Source organism: Phyllostomus discolor, chromosome 13 (genome assembly GCF_004126475.2).
Source record: "Phyllostomus discolor isolate MPI-MPIP mPhyDis1 chromosome 13, mPhyDis1.pri.v3, whole genome shotgun sequence".
NCBI classification, from domain to species: domain Eukaryota; kingdom Metazoa; phylum Chordata; class Mammalia; order Chiroptera; family Phyllostomidae; genus Phyllostomus; species Phyllostomus discolor.
In genome coordinates, this window is record NC_040915.2 from 41486429 (window position 1) to 41503142 (window position 16714).

At 70.3% G+C, this 16714-nt stretch overlaps 3 protein-coding genes across 8 annotated transcripts in view; 1 reads left to right on the forward strand and 2 right to left on the reverse strand.

Moving 5' to 3' along the window:
* Positions 1-1187: 1187 nt before the first annotated feature.
* On the reverse strand, positions 1188-5406 carry NOC4L (nucleolar complex associated 4 homolog). The gene is made up of 15 exons (XM_028503573.2): positions 5246-5406; positions 4836-4956; positions 4357-4463; positions 3958-4065; positions 3588-3737; positions 3409-3508; positions 3282-3316; positions 2977-3027; positions 2761-2872; positions 2513-2573; positions 2182-2292; positions 1869-2029; positions 1697-1779; positions 1434-1547; positions 1188-1344 (listed from the first exon to the last, which is right to left on the reverse strand). The coding sequence occupies exons 1-15, from the start codon at positions 5360-5362 to the stop codon at positions 1228-1230; spliced, it is 1548 nt and encodes a 515-aa protein (XP_028359374.1). The 5' UTR covers positions 5363-5406; the 3' UTR covers positions 1188-1227.
* A 34-nt stretch (positions 5407-5440) lies between these two features.
* DDX51 (DEAD-box helicase 51) lies at positions 5441-10067 on the forward strand. Its single transcript, XM_036014425.1, has 15 exons — positions 5441-5782; positions 5884-6035; positions 6870-7020; positions 7135-7280; positions 7361-7432; positions 7524-7630; positions 7752-7860; positions 7955-8100; positions 8211-8403; positions 8477-8592; positions 8684-8800; positions 8958-9059; positions 9179-9242; positions 9324-9458; positions 9652-10067. The coding sequence occupies exons 1-15, from the start codon at positions 5482-5484 to the stop codon at positions 9676-9678; spliced, it is 1938 nt and encodes a 645-aa protein (XP_035870318.1). The 5' UTR covers positions 5441-5481; the 3' UTR covers positions 9679-10067.
* A 4287-nt stretch (positions 10068-14354) lies between these two features.
* EP400 (E1A binding protein p400) overlaps positions 14355-16714 on the reverse strand; it is a 73102-nt gene continuing 70742 nt past the window's right edge. For all 6 annotated transcript variants that reach the window (XM_036014421.1, XM_036014420.1, XM_036014423.1 and 3 more), the window contains 2 exons: positions 16032-16109; positions 14355-15162 (listed from right to left, as the gene is read on the reverse strand). In XM_036014421.1, coding sequence (XP_035870314.1) covers positions 14890-15162; positions 16032-16109 — 351 coding nt within the window. In that variant the 3' untranslated portion in view covers positions 14355-14889. The remainder of the gene's footprint in view (positions 15163-16031; positions 16110-16714) is intronic.

Below are 16714 nucleotides of genomic sequence, written 5' to 3' on the forward strand. Positions count from 1 at the left end.
GCCTCCATTCCCCGAGTCCAAGGTTGCACCACCAGCCTCAACTGAGGAAGTTCCAGGAAAAACAGGTTTGAAGGCATTTAAGTGCCTGCCGCCTGCCAGCCGGGCCACGTGGCCTCCCAAGAGAGGCGGGGAGCCCCAGGTACCGCATCCTTCCTGCCGGAGAGCACCCACACTCTGCTCCACTCGGCTGACGCCGCAGGGAACACGCCTCCCGACAGCTGATTGTCTGCAGCTGACTCTCCAAGTGCCAATTAAACGCTTGGGCGTCGAGCCATAACCCTCATCGCCGGGTGTGCTCCCCAGGTCTCGGCAGATGCTCCTCATCACGGGAGCAACTGTGACTTAATCACCCGGGGCCCTGCATCTCCGGGTGTAACCCCCGGCACCAGACAGACGGAGGGAGGGAGGGGGGCCGTGCAGAGGTTGCACTGTGCATACAGGGGGACCTGACCGACAGGCCCCCGCACACGTAGCAGGTGACCAGTGAGCACCGGTCGGGGGAGCCACACAAGGGGCACGGGAGGGGTCTCCGTTTCCGGCCCCTGGGGTGTCACCGAGTGGAGAGCAGACCCGGGGGTGGGGGGGGGCACAGCTGGGAGCGCACACCACGTGGGTGCTTTCACCGCGAGGCACACCCCAGACTCCTGGTGGGACGGCGGACTCGGGGTCTGTTGGTCAGGCTGCTGCCCCTGGTTGGTGTTGGGGGGACAGGTCTGTGCAGGGGTTAAGTGGGGAGACACAAAGGGCGTTTGACACGGTGGTTGGTCCCTGGGTGGGTGCCCGGATTGGTGGCGGCAGGAAGACACCACTGCCGGGCTGGCGGCAGGCGGGGCAGCCAGGCCACCTGGGGACCTGCTCCTGGGGTAGGGCCACTGGGAGGACCCCAAGTCAGGGCTGCGCCGTCAGCTCGGGAGACATAGCGACGGCACAAGGACCCACCTGGTGCCTCTGGCCACCCACACTACCCGCCCACTGGCACATGAGGCCCATCCTCCCGACGGCCCCCCGGCTCGAGCCCCATGGTGGCCTCCCCACCAGGCTGCAGAGGGGGGCACCTGGGGAGCTCTTTCCCAGGGGGGCCAGGTGTGGGGGTGGGGGTGAGGGGGGAAGGGACAGCAGGCGCAGATGAGGGCACAGCCCCCAGGAAGGTGCCAGGCCCTGCCGCCCGCCCACAGCCTGAGAGTCACTCTCCTACAAAACCGTTTATTGGGGGGTGGGGCACCAGGGTCAGCCGAGAGAGAAGTGCTGGGCGCAGAGGTCGTCTGGCCGGCCCAGCAGGCCCTGCGCCGGGATGAACTCCAGCGGCACCGCCTCGGGCCCCTTCTTCAGGTCCCGCTCGAACATCTGCCAGGACAGACAGAAGGACGGACGCTCTGGCACCGGACCCCCCCAGGGCCCCGGCCCCTCCCCCACTGCCCGGCCCCGCGCCACACCTCGAACGCTGTGAGCTCCAGGAGGGGCGCGATGCTGGCCTCGGGCACGGACAGCGCCTGGTTGATGACGCTGGCGGCCTTGGACACCTCGGGGTGGTAGTGCCGCTGCAGGGCCTGCAGGGCGTGTGGGCGTCAGCACCCCCGAGGGCTGCTGCCCCACCCCCCACAGCCTGTGTGGGGGACAATCGGCCCCCCCAGGCAGCCCGGGCGGCAGGGAGCAGTGGGCAGGCGGGCAGCAGCTTGAAGGGCCAGGGGCGCCTCACCTGCAGCTCCCACAGTGAGCTCTCCAGGGCCCGGCTCTTGGCGGGGTCATCCTCATCAGGGTCGTAGGGGTCGGCGTCCAGCTCTGGGGACGAGACCCAGACCTGTTCCACCGCCTGCCCCCAGCACGGGTCCGGGGCGGGGGGGACAGGCCTGCGGGGGCGGGGCACTCACCGGGGCCCCGGGGCCGGTGCACGAGCACGCGGCAGGCCGGGTGCCTGCGCAGCAGGTTGCAGATGAAGGGCAGCACCAGGAGCAGGGCCTCGGGCGGCGCCGTCAGGGCCAGGCGGGCCAGGCGCTTGGCGAAGGCGGCCACCAGGTAGGCGGGCAGGTGGCTGGGCAGGAAGGCAGGCATGAGACCCCCCGCCCAGCACACCAGCCCCTCCCGGGCCCATGTGCAGCCCCGTGGGACAGGCTGCAGCCCAGGAAGGGGCAGGAGGTCCTGCGGCCGCAAGGGAGGCCGGGAACCCTGCCCCCCGCCACTCACGAGGACGACAGGAAGAGGTCGGCCAGGTGGAAGAAGCGCGCCCGGTACTTGACGTGGAAGATGGACGGGTCCAGGAGACCGTAGAGCTTCCGGTAGAAGTCGGGGTACTCCCTGCGGGAGCAGGGTGAGTGAGGGGAAGGCGGCAGGGGGGCAGCCATGCAGCAGGTGGGGGGGGGAGGGCACAGAGCGAGCAGGCAGCAGGGCCCCAGGGAACCCCAGCCCCGAGAGGCCCAGCTCCCCCCGCAGCCTCGATGCCCGGGGCAGAGCAGGGGCCCAGGCTGGGGCAGGGGGCAGGCCGGGAGAGGCCTGCGCACGCCAGGCTGACACTCACAGGTTGTGCTTGTGAATCAGGATGAAAAGCCCGTTCAAGGCCAGGAGGCTGATGGCGCCCCCTGCAGACAGACACACAGCCATGCAGCCCCAATCCACCTGCACCCGCCCGCGGCGAGTCCAAAAAAGCTGGAGTCTAGGGGAGCCGCCTGCCCACAGGCCAGGTGCCTCCCTCCAGCCGAGGGCGGGGGAGGAGCCCTAGGCACCCGTGTTCCCCCGTGGTCAGGCCTCCCGGTCACGGCCGCTCACCCACGTCGTAGGCGCGGGTGAGGAAGTCGATCAGGAGGCTGGGCTGGGCCAGGTGGGGCAGGATGGCCTCATGCACGATCACCAGCACCTTCTTGTAGAGGCTGAGGGGCAGCTGTTGGGGGCGGCGCGCAGGTCAGGGCGCGGCCTGCCCGGGGCACACCCCACCCGCTCGGGCCAGGGGCCCGACCCGGGAGCCCGCTTCCCGCCAGGCCCTACCTTGTGCTTGAGGAAGCCGAGCCACATCGCCTGGAAGGCCCTCCGGTGCTCCTGTGGGGGCGGGGTCTGGGCTGCAGACGCTGCCCGCCAGGGCCCGCCCCATCCTTCCCAGTCCCGCCCACTTCCGGCCACTGGCAGGTCGGGGCGCCCAGGGCCGGAACTCAAAACACTCCGCTGATGCCCGCCTCTCTCCCAGGGGTCCTTTCTCGGTGGCCACCCCCCGCCCCCTTTGTCCCTACACACGCTGCCTGTGCCTGGGGGGAGGCGACACCCAGGAGAGGACCTGCTCCTCCCAACGGTCTCACCTTGAGATGGGTGACCTTCCACTTGTCCGACAGCTCTGCAAGGAAGCCAGGAGGGAGGTGATGGCCGGTGGGGCTGCGAGGGTGCAGGGCCCTGGCGCCCGCCCGCCCCCCCTCCTAGTATGCACACCTGTGCGCTTCACATAGAAGTTAGCGAGGTCGCTCTCCTGGAGAGGCAGGCTCACGGCGGACAGCAGCGTGAAGGCGTTGTTCCAGAAGGCGAGGGGCACCTGCAAGAGGCCTGGCCTGAGCGCCTGGGCTCCGACACGCCCCCTCCCCACCCCCAGATGTGGGGCCCAGCCAGCTCACCTCGGGGTGCCCGCTGGCGACCCGGGCCACCGTGTCCGAGGCCGCCTGCGTCACGTGGTAGCGGACGTCGTCGTGCTCCAGGTACTCCCGGAACTGGGAGAGGAGCAGCGAGCGGTCCTCCTCCAGGGACAGCAGGCCGTCCACCACCGCCTGGGCCAGGGCGGGCGGGCAGGTGAGGGCCTCTCCACCCCAGGGCCGGCCCGGGGCTGAGCTCGGCCAGCAACGCCGCCGACACCGGACGGCCCCAGGAGAACCCCGAGCTGGCAGCCTGACCCTCCCACGGGCTGGATGCAGCAGAGCGTGGCACCCGACAGCCGGCCGTCCCACCTGGGGGCCACAGAAGTCCGCCGCGACCCCACTGCGCCCTCACCTTCAAGAGCTGGCGGGGGAACAGGTAGCTGCCCTCCCACTTGGGTTTCTCCAGGGGATGCGCGCCCTCCAGCTGCACGAACTTCATGAGTGTGCTGAGGGCCAGCTCCTGGAAGGAGGGCAGCAGAGTGGCCGTGCTGTCCAACAACTCGTCCCCCTCCCCGGCGGACCGGCCCCCAAAGTGCCCCCAGCGTTAGGCCTGGGGGCCCAAGAGGGAGGAGTCCGGGACAGGTCACAGGCCCGCACCCCCCCCCCCCCACAGGACCGGCCAATGGAAAAGAGAGAGCGTCCTCACGCAGACAGCTGAGGGCCTGCAGCAGGGGCCTCTGCCGGGGGGCGGGGCAGCTCGGGGTGCAGGGAGCGGACAAGAAGAGGCAGGGACTGGGACCCCGTGACTCACCTTGACCTGAAACGAGGGGTGGGCCAGGAGCTCCGCCAGGCGGTTGCAGCAGCTCTGGTATCGGTGTCTCATCCACACCCTGTACTTCCGAGTGGCCCCCTGGGACCCTGCGGGGGGCGGGGGCGGGCGGGGGGTCAGCCCACACTGGTGCCCCCTGCTCAGCCCAACCAGGGACAGCAGCACCTACCTCAGGGGCAGGACCCCATCCCCTCACCTTTCCCCCGAGACCCGAACAGCCCAAGACTCAGGGCACGGAACCCCGACTTTACCTAGTACTGACAGTCAACCATTAAACAAGCTGCAAACGTGCACAGAAGTCAGGCTTTGTTCAACCTTCGCAGGGTGGGCCCTGCCCCTCCGCCCCCCCCGCCCCCCACCTTGTGTGCCCTGCGATTAGGGTTCGGGGGCTCATCCCGTGTTGACAGAGTTTCTCTCCAACCTCGCCAGAGAGGGGGCCCTGTGCCTCCAAAGACGCTCACCTGCCATGACGGCCTCCTCTGGGGGCAGCTGGCCCACGAACAGCTCCCCGCGCTCCAGCAAGGCCCCGAAAAGGCGGCTGCACGCGCGCACCGCATCCTGAATCTCCTCCTGGTCCTCGGACTGCGGGGAGACGACGGCCGCTCCGTGCCCCGCCGGGAACTGCGGCCTCCCCCCGCCCCCACTCCAGCCCCATCGAACCCCGAACTTGACCCTAGCGGGACTCCATCCCGCCTCTGCCAAACCTCCCACTGAACCGTCCGGCCCGGGGGCCCTGAGAGGCAAGAACAGAACCCCAGTAAAATCCTAGTCTCCGCCTTGCAACCGTCTCCCACGTCCAGGCCCAGGTCCCCCGCGCCCGCGCCCGAGGCCCGCATTCTGGCCCAAGACCCCGCGCTCCCGCGCGCCTCACCTGCAGCACGGCCAGGATGTCGAACACGGCGTTGGCCTCGCCGCGGCTCGCCAGCACCGCCTCCAGCAGGCGGCCCAGCGCGCGGCGCGCGCCCCGCGGGCCGGGGTCCCTCTGCATGCCGCCGCCCCACGCGCCGGACAGCCCGGCTCTGCGCCGCCTTCCGGCGCGGCCCTGACGTCACGGCCCTGCCTTGCCGTCATCGCCGCGCGCGGGCCGCAGGGGCTGCGGCGGCCGGCATGGCGCTCTTCCACATCGCGCGGTACCCGGGGCCCGAGGCGGCCGGCGCGGAGGCCGGCGCGGAGGCCGAGGCGGACGGCCGGGCGCGCGCGCTGCTGGAGCGGCTTCAACGCCGGGCCCGCGAGCGGCAGCTGCAGCAGCAGCGGCGGCAGCAGGAGCCCGAGGAGGCCGCGCGGACCGAGAGCGCGCCGGGGAAGCGGCGGCGGCGCCCGCGGAGGAGCAGGGGCGGTGGGACGCCGGGGAGCCCGCACGCGCCGGGGAGCAAGCGACGGAAAGCGGACGGCGAGGAGGCGGGTGCAGGTGGGCCCGGCGCAGCGGGACGGGGCGGGTCAGGGAGCGACCTGGGGCCCGGGGCCCGCGTGGGGCTGACGAGCCGCCCCTGTCCCGGCTCTGCCCCGCAGAGAGCAGCGAGGAGGAGCCGGGGGAGAGCGGCGTGGACGCCGAGGCCGAGGCACCGCCGGAGGCCCCAGGGGGACGGACCCCCGACGAGGCCACCGGGCCCCCCGCCCACCCCTTGCTGCTGGGCGGCTTCGGGAGGAGCAGGGCGCCGAAGGTGAGCGGCCCGGGGGCGGCCGGGGCTGGGGCTGTGGTTAGTCCCGCAAGGCTCCATGGGGCAGTCGGGAGGAGGACCAGCGCCCGTGGGCGGTCCCGAGGTGTGCAGTGAGCGGACACCGGCGCAGGTGAACGAGCCGCCCCTCGGCTCGCATGGTGCGTGCGGGTACTCGTGTTCTTAAGGGCGTGAAACCCGCGCGAACAGGATTTCTACACTCGGCTCTGAAAGTGTCGTGCTTCTCCGTCAGCGGAAAGAAGGCTTGAACCTCTGTGGGTGTAAGAAGCGAGTTGTCTAAAATCTGCCCATTCGTGGACAGGTCGGAGAGCGGAATTCCAAGGCGGCGTGAAAGGATGCTGGGACTTCTGGAGAGGGCGGGTGCTCACGCGGGCGGAGGACCAGGGGGCGCAGCTGTGCGCGGGCAGTTCTCTGGAGTCAGGGCAGGACCAGCCCCGCAGCGGGCGCGCTGCGCAGCCGGCGCGGGAGCTGTGGGCGTGTTCATCTCTGCGTCCTCACCGGGATGCTGCAGGAGCGAGCTCCAGGGTCTCCAGCCGGGGACCTTTGGAGCCGGGCTGTTGGGGAGCGAAGGAGTCCAGCCCCAGGGATGCACCGGGCCCCCTCGGTTGCCGACCAGGCTGCACAGCAACTTGGACACCCTTTCCTGTTGCAGTCCCTGCTTTTGGGCGTAAGCCGGTGGGCGACGGTTCTGAGCGTCCCTGGGCCCTGGCACCATCTCATCGGGCCTCCCTCCTGCAGCCTCTGTGGCCTCGCTCCCCGGCGCTGGGCGGGCTCTGGAGCGGTGGTCATCCGGCCTCTGCCTCTCACCCTTGGCCACAGGTCCACCCTTTCCTGCCCAAGTGGCTGGCCGAGCCCAGCCGCGTCAGAAGGAATGTCACCGAGGACACGGTTCCCGTCGAGGACATCCCCGAAGTCCACCCCGAGCTGCAGAAGAAGCTGCGGGCGCAGAGCGTCTCGTGCTACTTCCCAGGTGCCCCTGTGCGGAGGAGGAGCGCGCCCGCCCGCCCACCCGGGGGCCCCAGGCCCGCCCGGCCCCGTGCTGTGGGTGTCGCTGCACAGGCCTGACTGACCCCCCCCCATCCAGTCCAGGCAGCGGTCATCCCTGCTCTCCTGGAGAGCGCAGCTGGCGGGTTCCTGGTGGGAAGAGGCGGCTACCAGCCCAGGGACCTGTGCGTCTCCGCCCCGACGGGCAGCGGGAAGACACTGGCCTTCGTCATCCCCGTGGTGCAGGTGCGTGAGGGCCCGCCCTCGGGGCGGCTGGTGGGCGGGCCGCCGGCCGCGCCCACACCGGGGCCCTGCTCGTCCCACAGGCCCTGCTGCGGCGAGCCGTGTGCCAGGTCCGAGCGCTGGTCGTGCTGCCCACCAAGGAGCTGGCCCAACAGGTACGTGGACCCCGCACCCGGGGGTCCCCTCCCAGCCCTCGTCCCCGGCACGGTGTCTCGGGCGGGGCCGACGACACCTGTGCTCCCCCAGGTGAGCAGAGTGTTCAACGTCTACACGGATGCCACGCCCCTGCGCGTCGCCCTGGTCACGGGGCAGAAGTCGCTGGCCAGGGAGCAGGAGACCCTCGTCCAGAAGACGTAGGTCCTGCTGGGCCGCACGCTGGCGGGCCGGGCCGGGGTGGGCACGGGCCCCGCAGGCTCCCTGCTCCGGGGCCTGGGGGGTTGGGGGGCTCCTGCTGGGCTACGCTGTGCTCCACAGAGCTGACGGCTTCCGCTGCCTGGCTGACATCGTGGTGGCCACTCCCGGGCGCCTGGTGGACCACATCGACCAGACCCCGGGGTTCAGCCTCCAGCAGCTCCGCTTCCTGGTAGGCTGCCCACCCCCCCCCCAGAGGGAGGCCGGGCTCCCAGCCGACGCTGGCCTGGCCACCAGACCCTGACCCCCCCCCTCCGCCCCCACAGGTCATTGACGAGGCCGACCGGATGATGGACAGCATGCACCAGGCGTGGCTCCCACGGGTGGTGGCGGCTGCGTTCCCGCGGGAGGCTGCCAGGGACCCCTGCGCTCTGCTCCAGAGACGGCAGCCCCAGGCCGTGACCGCTGCCAGGTACCCGGCCCCGGCCCCGCTCTGCCCTGGGAGGAGCCCCCTGGGTCTGACCGGTCAGGAGGGCGGCTGGCCGGGCTGCAGCCGCTCACTCAGTGCCCACCGCCGTCCAGCTCCTGCTACCCCCAGATGCCCCTGCAGAAGCTGCTCTTCTCAGCCACCCTGACCCAGAACCCTGAGAAGCTGCAGCAGCTCGGCCTGCACCAGCCCCGGCTCTTCTCCACCCGGCCGGCCCGTGGGGGCCCCGCAGACGCGGACTCGGACTCGGACTCAGGCGGGAAGTACACCTTCCCCTCGGGGCTCTCGGTGAGCTGGGCCCGCGGGCCGGGGCGGGGGCCCGGGCTCCCGGAGCCAGGCCAACCCCACCCTGTCCCCACAGCACCACTACGTGCCCTGCAGCCTGCAGGCCAAGCCGCTGGTCGTCCTGCACCTGATCCTGCACCTGAGCTTCTCCCGGGTCCTGTGCTTCACCAACTCCCGGGAGAACGCCCACAGGTGGGACCGGGCGGGCAGGTGCGGGGCGGGGGGGGGGGAGGTTGGGGGCGGGCGGGCGCGGGCCCCGACCCACCCGGCTCTGCCCTCGCAGGCTCTTCCTGCTGGTCCAGGCTTTCGGGGGCGTGGCGGTGGCCGAGTTCTCCTCCCGCTGCGGCCCTGGCTGGCGGAGGACGGTCCTGAAGCAGTTTGAGCAGGGGAAGATCCAGCTGTGAGTGCCTGGTTGGGGGGTGTGCTGGCTCCCCGTGGCTGCCTGGCCCCGGCAGGGCACGCTCATGCCGTGGGGGATGTCCCCAGTGGGGGGGGGGAGCAGGGGGCACCCCAGCGCCTGGCCTCGGGCTGGCCTCACAGCCCTCGTGCCCCGACAGCCTCATCAGCACAGACGCCACCGCCCGCGGCATCGATGTGCAGGGCGTGCAGCTGGTGGTCAACTATGACGCCCCCCAGTACCTGCGGACCTACGTGCACCGGTGGGGGCCTCGAGGCCGTGGTGGGGGGCTGGGGGGCGGGTGGGAGAAGGGCTGCCCCGTGGGGCCCGCGCAGGGCAGCGGGGGCCGCTCTGGAGGTGTCTGTCTGTCTGTGGTTGCAGGGTCGGCAGGACGGCCCGGGCGGGGAACACCGGCCAGGCCTTCACGCTGCTCCTCAAAGTGCAGGTCAGGCGTGCGGGCCCGCAGGGGGCGGGGGGTAGGGCAGGGGGCGCTGGGGGCCCCTTCCCACTCGAGTGCCCCCTCCAGGAGCGGAAGTTCCTCCGGATGCTGGCAGAAGCCGGGGCCCCCGAGCTGCAGCGGCACGACACGCCCCCCGAGCTCCTGCAGCCGCTGGTGCCGCGGTACGAGGCGGCTCTGTCCCAGCTGGAGAAGGCCGTCAAGGTGAGGGGCCGTGGCGGCTGGAGGGGACACCTGGCATCGGGACGGCGGGTGGACGGAGGGGAGGTGGGGTCCCAGGGTTGCCCTTGAACTTCCGGGCCAGAGCTGTGCCTCGCTCCCTCTCAGGGCCGGGGGGCCGGCTGGGTTGCCGACCAGTGAGGGGAGGTCGGGGCTAACCCCTCCTCTCCCCCCACAGGAAGAACAAAGGCAGAAGGCGGCCTAGGCAGAGGCTCCGGGGGCGGGCAGGACCCTCCACGGCAGCAGCAAGGTGCCTGCGCCCCCCCAGAAGAGGCCTCGGGACGTGAGGCCCTCTCGTCACTGCCCAGGCCTGGCCTGGGACCGTCAAGGGCGCCCAAGGCCGCCCTCTGATTGGGCGCTTTCACCCGGAAACAGCTTCAGTGGCACTGTCCACGCTGCCCAGGAACTGACAGGGTGGTGGCCGTGGTGGTTTGGGCTGAGAGCGGGGTCGGCTCTGGGCTGCGTTTGGGGATTTAGCTCTTCCGACGACGTCAGTGTGGTCATCAGTGTGGTCGTCTTGCGTCGGGCGGTGGCCCTTCCTGCCGCGGCCCAGCAGGCCCGGGGAGGTGTCTGCACTGTCACAGGTGTCGGGTGGTCAGTCCCGCCCTGGCCCGTGTGGCCCAGCGGGTTGGAGCACAGGCCTGCAGCCAAAGGTCGCGGGTTCAGTCCCCGGCTGGGGGGCAGCCAGTGGCCGTGTCTCTGTCACGTGGACATTTCCCTCCCCTCTTCTCTCACTTCCTCCCTCTCTGAAAGCAACGAGAAAACGTCCTCAGGCGGGGAGAAGGCCAGCCGGCCGGCCGCACAGCCGGGCCCAGCCTGCGGAGGGAGCGCAGGCCCACTGCCCGGGGGGAGGCTTCCCCCAGCACTCAGCGTCACTAAAAATTGGAGGAGCTGGGTCTTTCTGTGTCTGCATTATTCACGGGAACTAAAGGACGGCCAGGCAGAGGTGCGGTGGGACGGACGCCGGCACTCGCACGAAACCAGCGTGCTTGCGTGTCCTGTGGGCCTAGCTGGGGACCCTCCTGGGTGGGAGCGAGGGGCAGTCAAGTGGGGTGAGCCGGGTGCGTCCCTGCCGGCACCCGAGATGTGCTGTGCTTCCGCAGGACTCGCCCTGCTCACCACACGCCACCTCTCTCGGCCGGGCCGGCTGGGGCCTTGAACCTGACAGTGGGGGCCCGTGTCCGGACTCTGGGCTGCTGGCTGGGGCCGGAGCCTGTCCTGGGCCCTGCATCTGTGGGGAGGCGGCCACAGCCTGCAGCTGCGTTCCTCTCTGCCGGGCCCAAGGGCAAGCTGTCCACGCTGTCCCCTGTGTAGTCTGCCCAGCTTCAGCCCTCCCTGTCTGTCCCTCAGGGCGACAGCCAGCCTGCCGGCCAGGACCCCCCACCCCCCCACCCCGAGTGTCTCATCACCTGTCCAGCCCGCGGCTCCGGGGCTGGGGTGGGGGACTGCCGTGGTGTGTCCTCAGCAGACACCAGCCGAGCAAACTGGTCATTTATCCGCCCGTCCATCTCCGAAGCTTTGGTTTTCTTTAATAAAAGAGCCGAGTGTTGATCTTTTCAAGTATCTGCCGCTTGGTAAAGCTGGCACGGGGCGTGTGTCAGCACACACGGGACAGAGGTGACACGGAGCAGCGGCGCCCCAGGGGGTCGCACAGACCCCCCCATCCCCCCGAGTCTGGCACCAGGTGCCACTGAGGAGCCAGAACGCCGGGGGTGTGAGGAGGGAGGAGCCAGCACACGCTTTGCTGGGGCGGGGGCCAAGCGAGGAGGCCTGGTCTGCAGGGGGACAACGAAGGCTGCCCCGGGAGCGGGCGGCCTGCCAGCAGCTGGTGCGCGCCAGGGAGCCGCCCCACAACCAACAAGCTTCTTGAGGGGCCGGGGGCCGCGAAAGGGCGACTTCTGGCCCCTTACGTAACAGAGCCCGTGGCACGCTGCTCGAACAGTCACAAGGTTATGCCAAACAAGGAAGCACCCCTTTCTATCACGGGCTCCCCCCCTCCCCAGAGGCAGCCACTGTTCCCACGGCCCTCTGCACACACGCGTGTACAAGGAGCTCCACTCCGGCCGTGCCCACATGTGACCCTGCACCTCCTCACACCCGAGGCCTCCCCACTCCAGACCACGCAGCCTGCTCTCGGCGGCTGCACTCGACGCCACTGGACTCGTGCCGTGCACCTGGGCCTGGGGACGGTCAGCTGGCTCTGCGTGGGGGGTTGCAGGCCGAGGGCCGGGCAGCCTTGCTGCCCAGAACGGGTGGCGGAGGAGCCCCCCGCCTTCTCTCCCAAAGGCCCCTGAGCCACAGCCCTGTCAGGAAGCCTGACAGGAGGTTAGCGTGCAGGGAGACCCACGTGAGGCCTCTACAGGTGGCCGTGGTTGGGACGTACAGTAGGTTCGCCTGAACTCAGGTGCCCCCATGCACTGCAGATTGGGGCCAACAGACTCCCAGGGTCAGAGATGTGAGTCAGACGGCAGAGTCCCGTCACCTGGGTGCCCTGCACCCCCACACCAGGGGAGCCTGGCCCAGGCCTCTCATGCACAGCTGCAGGCTGAGGCTGCAGGGCCACCTGCTCCACCGAGAACCCCGAGAGCAGGACGGATGACCGAGTGCAGGTGCCGGGGGTGAGCAGGCCCCCACACAGCACAGTGGCCACAGGGGTGCACGGGGGGGAAGCGAGGCCCTGTGGGGTGCAGCCCCGGCACATGGGGCCGGGAGAGGGGGCTGCCGACGCTCGCAGAGGCCTGCACGCCTGGCCGAGGGGGCGACAGGGATGCAGGGCCAGTCGGTGCTGGAGCCGTGCTGGCCCAGTGGGGGAGGGGACCCACGACCGACCACGGACTTCTCAGGGCACTTACCTTTGCATTAGGTGCACATTGTAAAAAGTAAAAGTGGGCAGTGTTTTCTTTGTAACCAGAGGCACTTTTTCACCAGAGGAAAAAACGCCTGGAAACGGAAGAGAAGACGGGGAGGGGCGGGGCCTGCTGGCTGCCGGGCTGGAGCAGAGCTGCTGGCTACCCAGACAGGGGGGCTGCCGGAGACGGGCCGGGCCCTCTGGGGGACCCTCACCCGTGGGTGGCGGGCCAGGAAGGGACTGGGCAGCGGCGGCACCCAAGTGCACGGTCCTCCCTCCGCGGGCGGCTCTGGAACTCGGGGCGGGTGGAGGCGGGCCCCATCCCTGTGGGGAGCAAACCCCGGCCTCCACAGCCGCACGACGAAATGAGCACAACTGGCACCTTCCCTGACGTGTGCCCATGAAAGACGAACGAAGAAAACTATAAAAAGGTCGTTTATTGTGCCTTTCGTGGGGTGGGGTATCAGTGCCCTTCAAAATCCTCCTGTTCAAGTACAAATGATCGTATTTACAAAGTATTTACAATTTCAGTCTTCTTCTTTTGTTACTTTAAAACACAACAGCTACCTGGCTACAACAGTTAAACGAGATCAGGACGCGGACAGGACGCCTGGCCAGGCCCCGCGTCTGTGGGGGTGCAGCCCCAGCTCCCGCCTCCGGGGGCGCTGCGAGCCGCCGGCCGTCGTCAGGGGGCGAGCGTCGTGCCGGGAGAACGGCTCCAGCGGGACGAGTCCTGCCGCCTCTGCTCGGACGGCCGCCCCCCGTCCCCGGCGCGTCCCTGGTGGGGCCGGCGCGCGGGCAGCGCGGGCTCCAGCAGCAGCAGCAGCAAGGGTCGGAGGCCTGCGCAGCCGCCTCGGAGCGTCACGCCGACCGACTTGTCCTCCGCACGGGGAGCCTGGCCTTGGAAAGGGGCATTCGGGAGGGAGGGAGGCCCCCCCTGAGCGACTGCACTTCAGGTCCCTGGTGACCCCTGGGCGTCACTGCGCCAAGGGGTCCCAGAAAACTCTCTCCCGTTCCAGCTCCGCGTCACAGAGACACGGAAGGGAACGCCTCCCGTGCGGCCGTGAGCGGGCTGCAGCCGCGCACAGCCGTCTCCAGGGAGCCTGGCGAGGCTGCGCTGGGCGTCCCGTCGCCGCAAGAGGGGCCGCCGACACCCCGTGACGCACGAGAGGGACGCACGCGGGGGCGGAGGGCAGGAAGCCGCCAGGCTGTGCCGGGCCGGAACCAGAGGCTTGGTTAACGGGTCTGCTCTCCTGCGTTCAGTTAACTGAGGTGTCGAGTCCCCCGTTTCCTCGGCTCTCGACTTCTGCTTCCCTCCCAACTCCTCACCAAGAGCTCAAGTGCGAGGTGTGCCCGCCGGCTTCACGGGGAGTCGCGTGCCACTGTCCACGCAGCTGAGGGGCGGCCAGCACGGCCGGCGAGACCTCCCTCCCTGTCCTCTGAGCTGTGCGACGAGGAGGGCGCAGCGCGGGGGAGGTGGAGATGAGCCCCCACCCCCGCCCCCCGGGACGCCGAGACCCTCCTCAGCGCACAGACCCGGCCCCCGGGGCCCCGCGAGGCAGAGCAGCGTCCGAGGACACGCCCTGTGGGCCTGGTGAGCGGACCCCTCAGCCAGTGGAGCCCGCGGCGGCCGCCGCTGCCACCTCGCCGTGGTGGAAAACGCACAAGCACAAACACGGGGTGCCTCCCGGCCACGGCCCCCCGACGCAGCACAGTCTACGCAGACCGGGACGGAGCGCGTCTGCCCCTGGTGCCACCCTGAGCCGGAGACCTGGGGCCTCCAGTGCCCGGGCAGGAGCGGCCGCTCAGCCCCGCAGGCGCCCTGGGGGTCACCGCGCCGTGCACACCCACCCAGCAGACGCCTGCAGCACCCCCACGCCGGCCGGTCCTCTGGGCCCCGACCATTCGGAGACAGGAGCTGCTTCGGGCGCTGAGTCCGTGCGACCCCCCCACCCCCAAGGAAGCTGGGAGGTGCTGCGGGGCGCTGGGCGGGGGTGTCTGCGGGGTCCCGGCGCCCCGCGGGTGTCGGTGCCGGCGCCGGGTGGCCCCCTCCCCGCCGCGACAGGCCGTTTCCGAGAGCAGGAAGGAGCCGCGCTGGCTCTCGCCCGAGATGACTGACCCCAGGGGCCTCTCTCCCCGCGGGGCCCCAGCGCGTGTCCAGCTGGGCACCGAGAACCACGCAGAGGTGGACGCTCTCAGCACTGCACTTCGACTTCAGGACGTCCCTTGACGGCTCACTCCGAGCTCCACACGGCTTGGTGACGCGCGGACCCCGGGCACTGGCAGCCTCCGGAGGTGCTCGCGCCCAGCCCTGCTGCTCTGGGGCAGCGGCCAGAGGGCAGCGACCGAGGACAGACCGCTGCCGCTGCCCCTCCAGCCAGTCTCCCGCAGAAGAGGCGGCGGTCCTCGAGGGCCACCGTGGGCAGCGAGGGCCCCGCCAGCTCGCCGCAGCCCTGCAGGCGCGGAACCGCTCGCGGCGCTGTCCCGAGGTCCAGTGGTCAGCGCAGCCTGTGGGCTCCGGCCAGGCGGCGGAGTGCTTGCCCGCCCCGCGGCCGCCTGCTTCCCCGGCTACGGGCATGGGGGCTTGGTGGGCGTCTTTAACCGGACGGCAGGGACCCTCATTTGTAGTTTGGGCTGCTGGTTTGGGCTGTCGGCGCCGGCTGGCACCTGGGTGGGGTTGGGGACCCCAGGGGCCTGCAGCTGGGCTGCCGCCGTCGTCACCACCTGCTGCTGCATGAGCTTCTGCTGCACCACCTGTGCGGTCGCCGTCACCGCGGGGATCATCTGCACCTGCTGCCCAGCGGCCGTCGCCTGGGTGAGGGTCACCGTCTGGGGGGACGCCTGAGCAAAAGAGAAAACACAGGTCCCGTGACACGGCAGAGGCAACCTTCTGGGGGTGGGAGGGGGTTTCAGAGACCTAGTCAGCACGAATTCTTTTGTAAAATGTGAGAGCTGCCTGACACATCGAAACACGACCTCCGGAGCCACCAGACTGGAGGAGGGAACGGGACGGTTGCTGCCTCCGGGCTGAAGCCGGAGGCCTCTGGGGAGAAGGCGAGAGCTGGGCCTGGGGTGGCAGTGGGGGGCGTCCAGCCGCCGCTGTTGCAGCCGCCCCTCGGACCGTGCAGGCCTGAGCGTGCGCGTGGGCTCTGGGAGCCAGGGGCCCCCGCGGCTCAAACCCGTGTTGTTCGAGGGTCCACACGGACACGGGCTGGGAATGCACGTGTGTGGGGGGCGGACTTCGCTGCACACAGATTTTCAACTGCTCGGGGGTGGGCACCCCTAAACCCTACGTGTTCGGGGGTCAGCTGCTCCTGGTTTCCGGGAACCCACGTGCCCGTGTGGTTCCGACAGCAGAAACGCCTGCAGCCACGCTGCTCTGCGGCCATGCTTGCAGCGGTCCACGCGGCGGCGCAGGCCTGTCGGGAGCCGCGTGCCGGCCGACCCCGCTGCCCACCCTCCCAGTCTCCCTTCGGCCGGCAGGACAGCCAGCACAACTGCGGGAGCTCCGGCCCCAGCACCTTGCCCGTTTGGTGCGTGGGGCAGCAGTGTGTTCGTTTTCTTCTGCGTCACGAACACCTGAAGTGATGCTCTAGTGGCTACCACCCTCCTTCCTTCCCCCGGGAGAAACCAGGACTCTCGACCCGGGAGACGCGAAGGCCCCCCCCAGAGGCCCGCGTGCGGACCCCCGGGCGGCCGTCTGCACCCACCTGCTGGGACGCAGAGGCGACCTGCGGGATGCCAGCCACCGGTGTCTGCTGCTGCACAACCGAGGGGAGTTTTGCCACCTTTGACGGGACAGAGGAAGCCAAGTGCAGGGTCAGAAGGACGCGGGCACAGAGGGAGACCTCCCCGCCTTGCTCTCCTCAGCCCCCCGAGCAGAGACACAGCGGCCAGACGGCGGGGGAGAGGCGTTCTCCGGCGGCCCCCCCCCCCCCGCCCCCCGGCGGCCGGCGGGGCCCGCACGCTGGGTCCCGGCCGCCGTCCGACTCCGCGTCCCCTGGGACCCGACGCTGACTTCTGGTCTCAGGCGGCACAGAGCCAAGCGTCTCCCTCACTGAAAACTGCTGCGGGTTCACGTGCGGGAGTTAAACCGAGGGCGGAGGGAAACGCTTGGGCGTTCTCAAGAGATCCCGAGAGAGCCTCTTCTGCAACTGTGGGCAGCGCCGCAGGAGGGAGCCCTGCAGGCCCGGAGACGGGCGGGCGGGCAGGCGGGCGGCGACGCCCAGACTGAGCCCCACGCCACGAGGCGCGCACACCGCTGGTGACCACAGAAGGGGGTTTCCCGGCTCCAGTGAAGGGCGATTCAGAAAGGGGTCACATGACGGTGACGTGGCTGAGTGTCTTTGACCGTGCACCTCAGACGTGGCCCTGTGGCCTCCCCAGCACAGCA

What these genes read in the sequence shown, in the direction of transcription:
- NOC4L (XM_028503573.2), bottom strand. Translation starts at nt 5,362, where the DNA reads ATGCAGAGGGACCCCGGCCCGCGGGGCGCGCGCCGCGCGCTGGGCCGC. An exon ending in AGAGGAGGCCGTCATGGCAG is followed by an intron (nt 4,464 to 4,835) that starts GTGAGCGTCTTT and finishes CGCCCCCCGCAG; the next exon opens with GGTCCCAGGGGGCCACTCGG. An exon ending in TCGGCTTCCTCAAGCACAAG is followed by an intron (nt 2,873 to 2,976) that starts GTAGGGCCTGGC and finishes CGCCCCCAACAG; the next exon opens with CTGCCCCTCAGCCTCTACAA.
- DDX51 (XM_036014425.1), top strand. Translation starts at nt 5,482, where the DNA reads ATGGCGCTCTTCCACATCGCGCGGTACCCGGGGCCCGAGGCGGCCGGC. An exon ending in GGAGGAGCAGGGCGCCGAAG is followed by an intron (nt 6,036 to 6,869) that starts GTGAGCGGCCCG and finishes CCTTGGCCACAG; the next exon opens with GTCCACCCTTTCCTGCCCAA. An exon ending in TCCCGGGAGAACGCCCACAG is followed by an intron (nt 8,593 to 8,683) that starts GTGGGACCGGGC and finishes CTGCCCTCGCAG; the next exon opens with GCTCTTCCTGCTGGTCCAGG.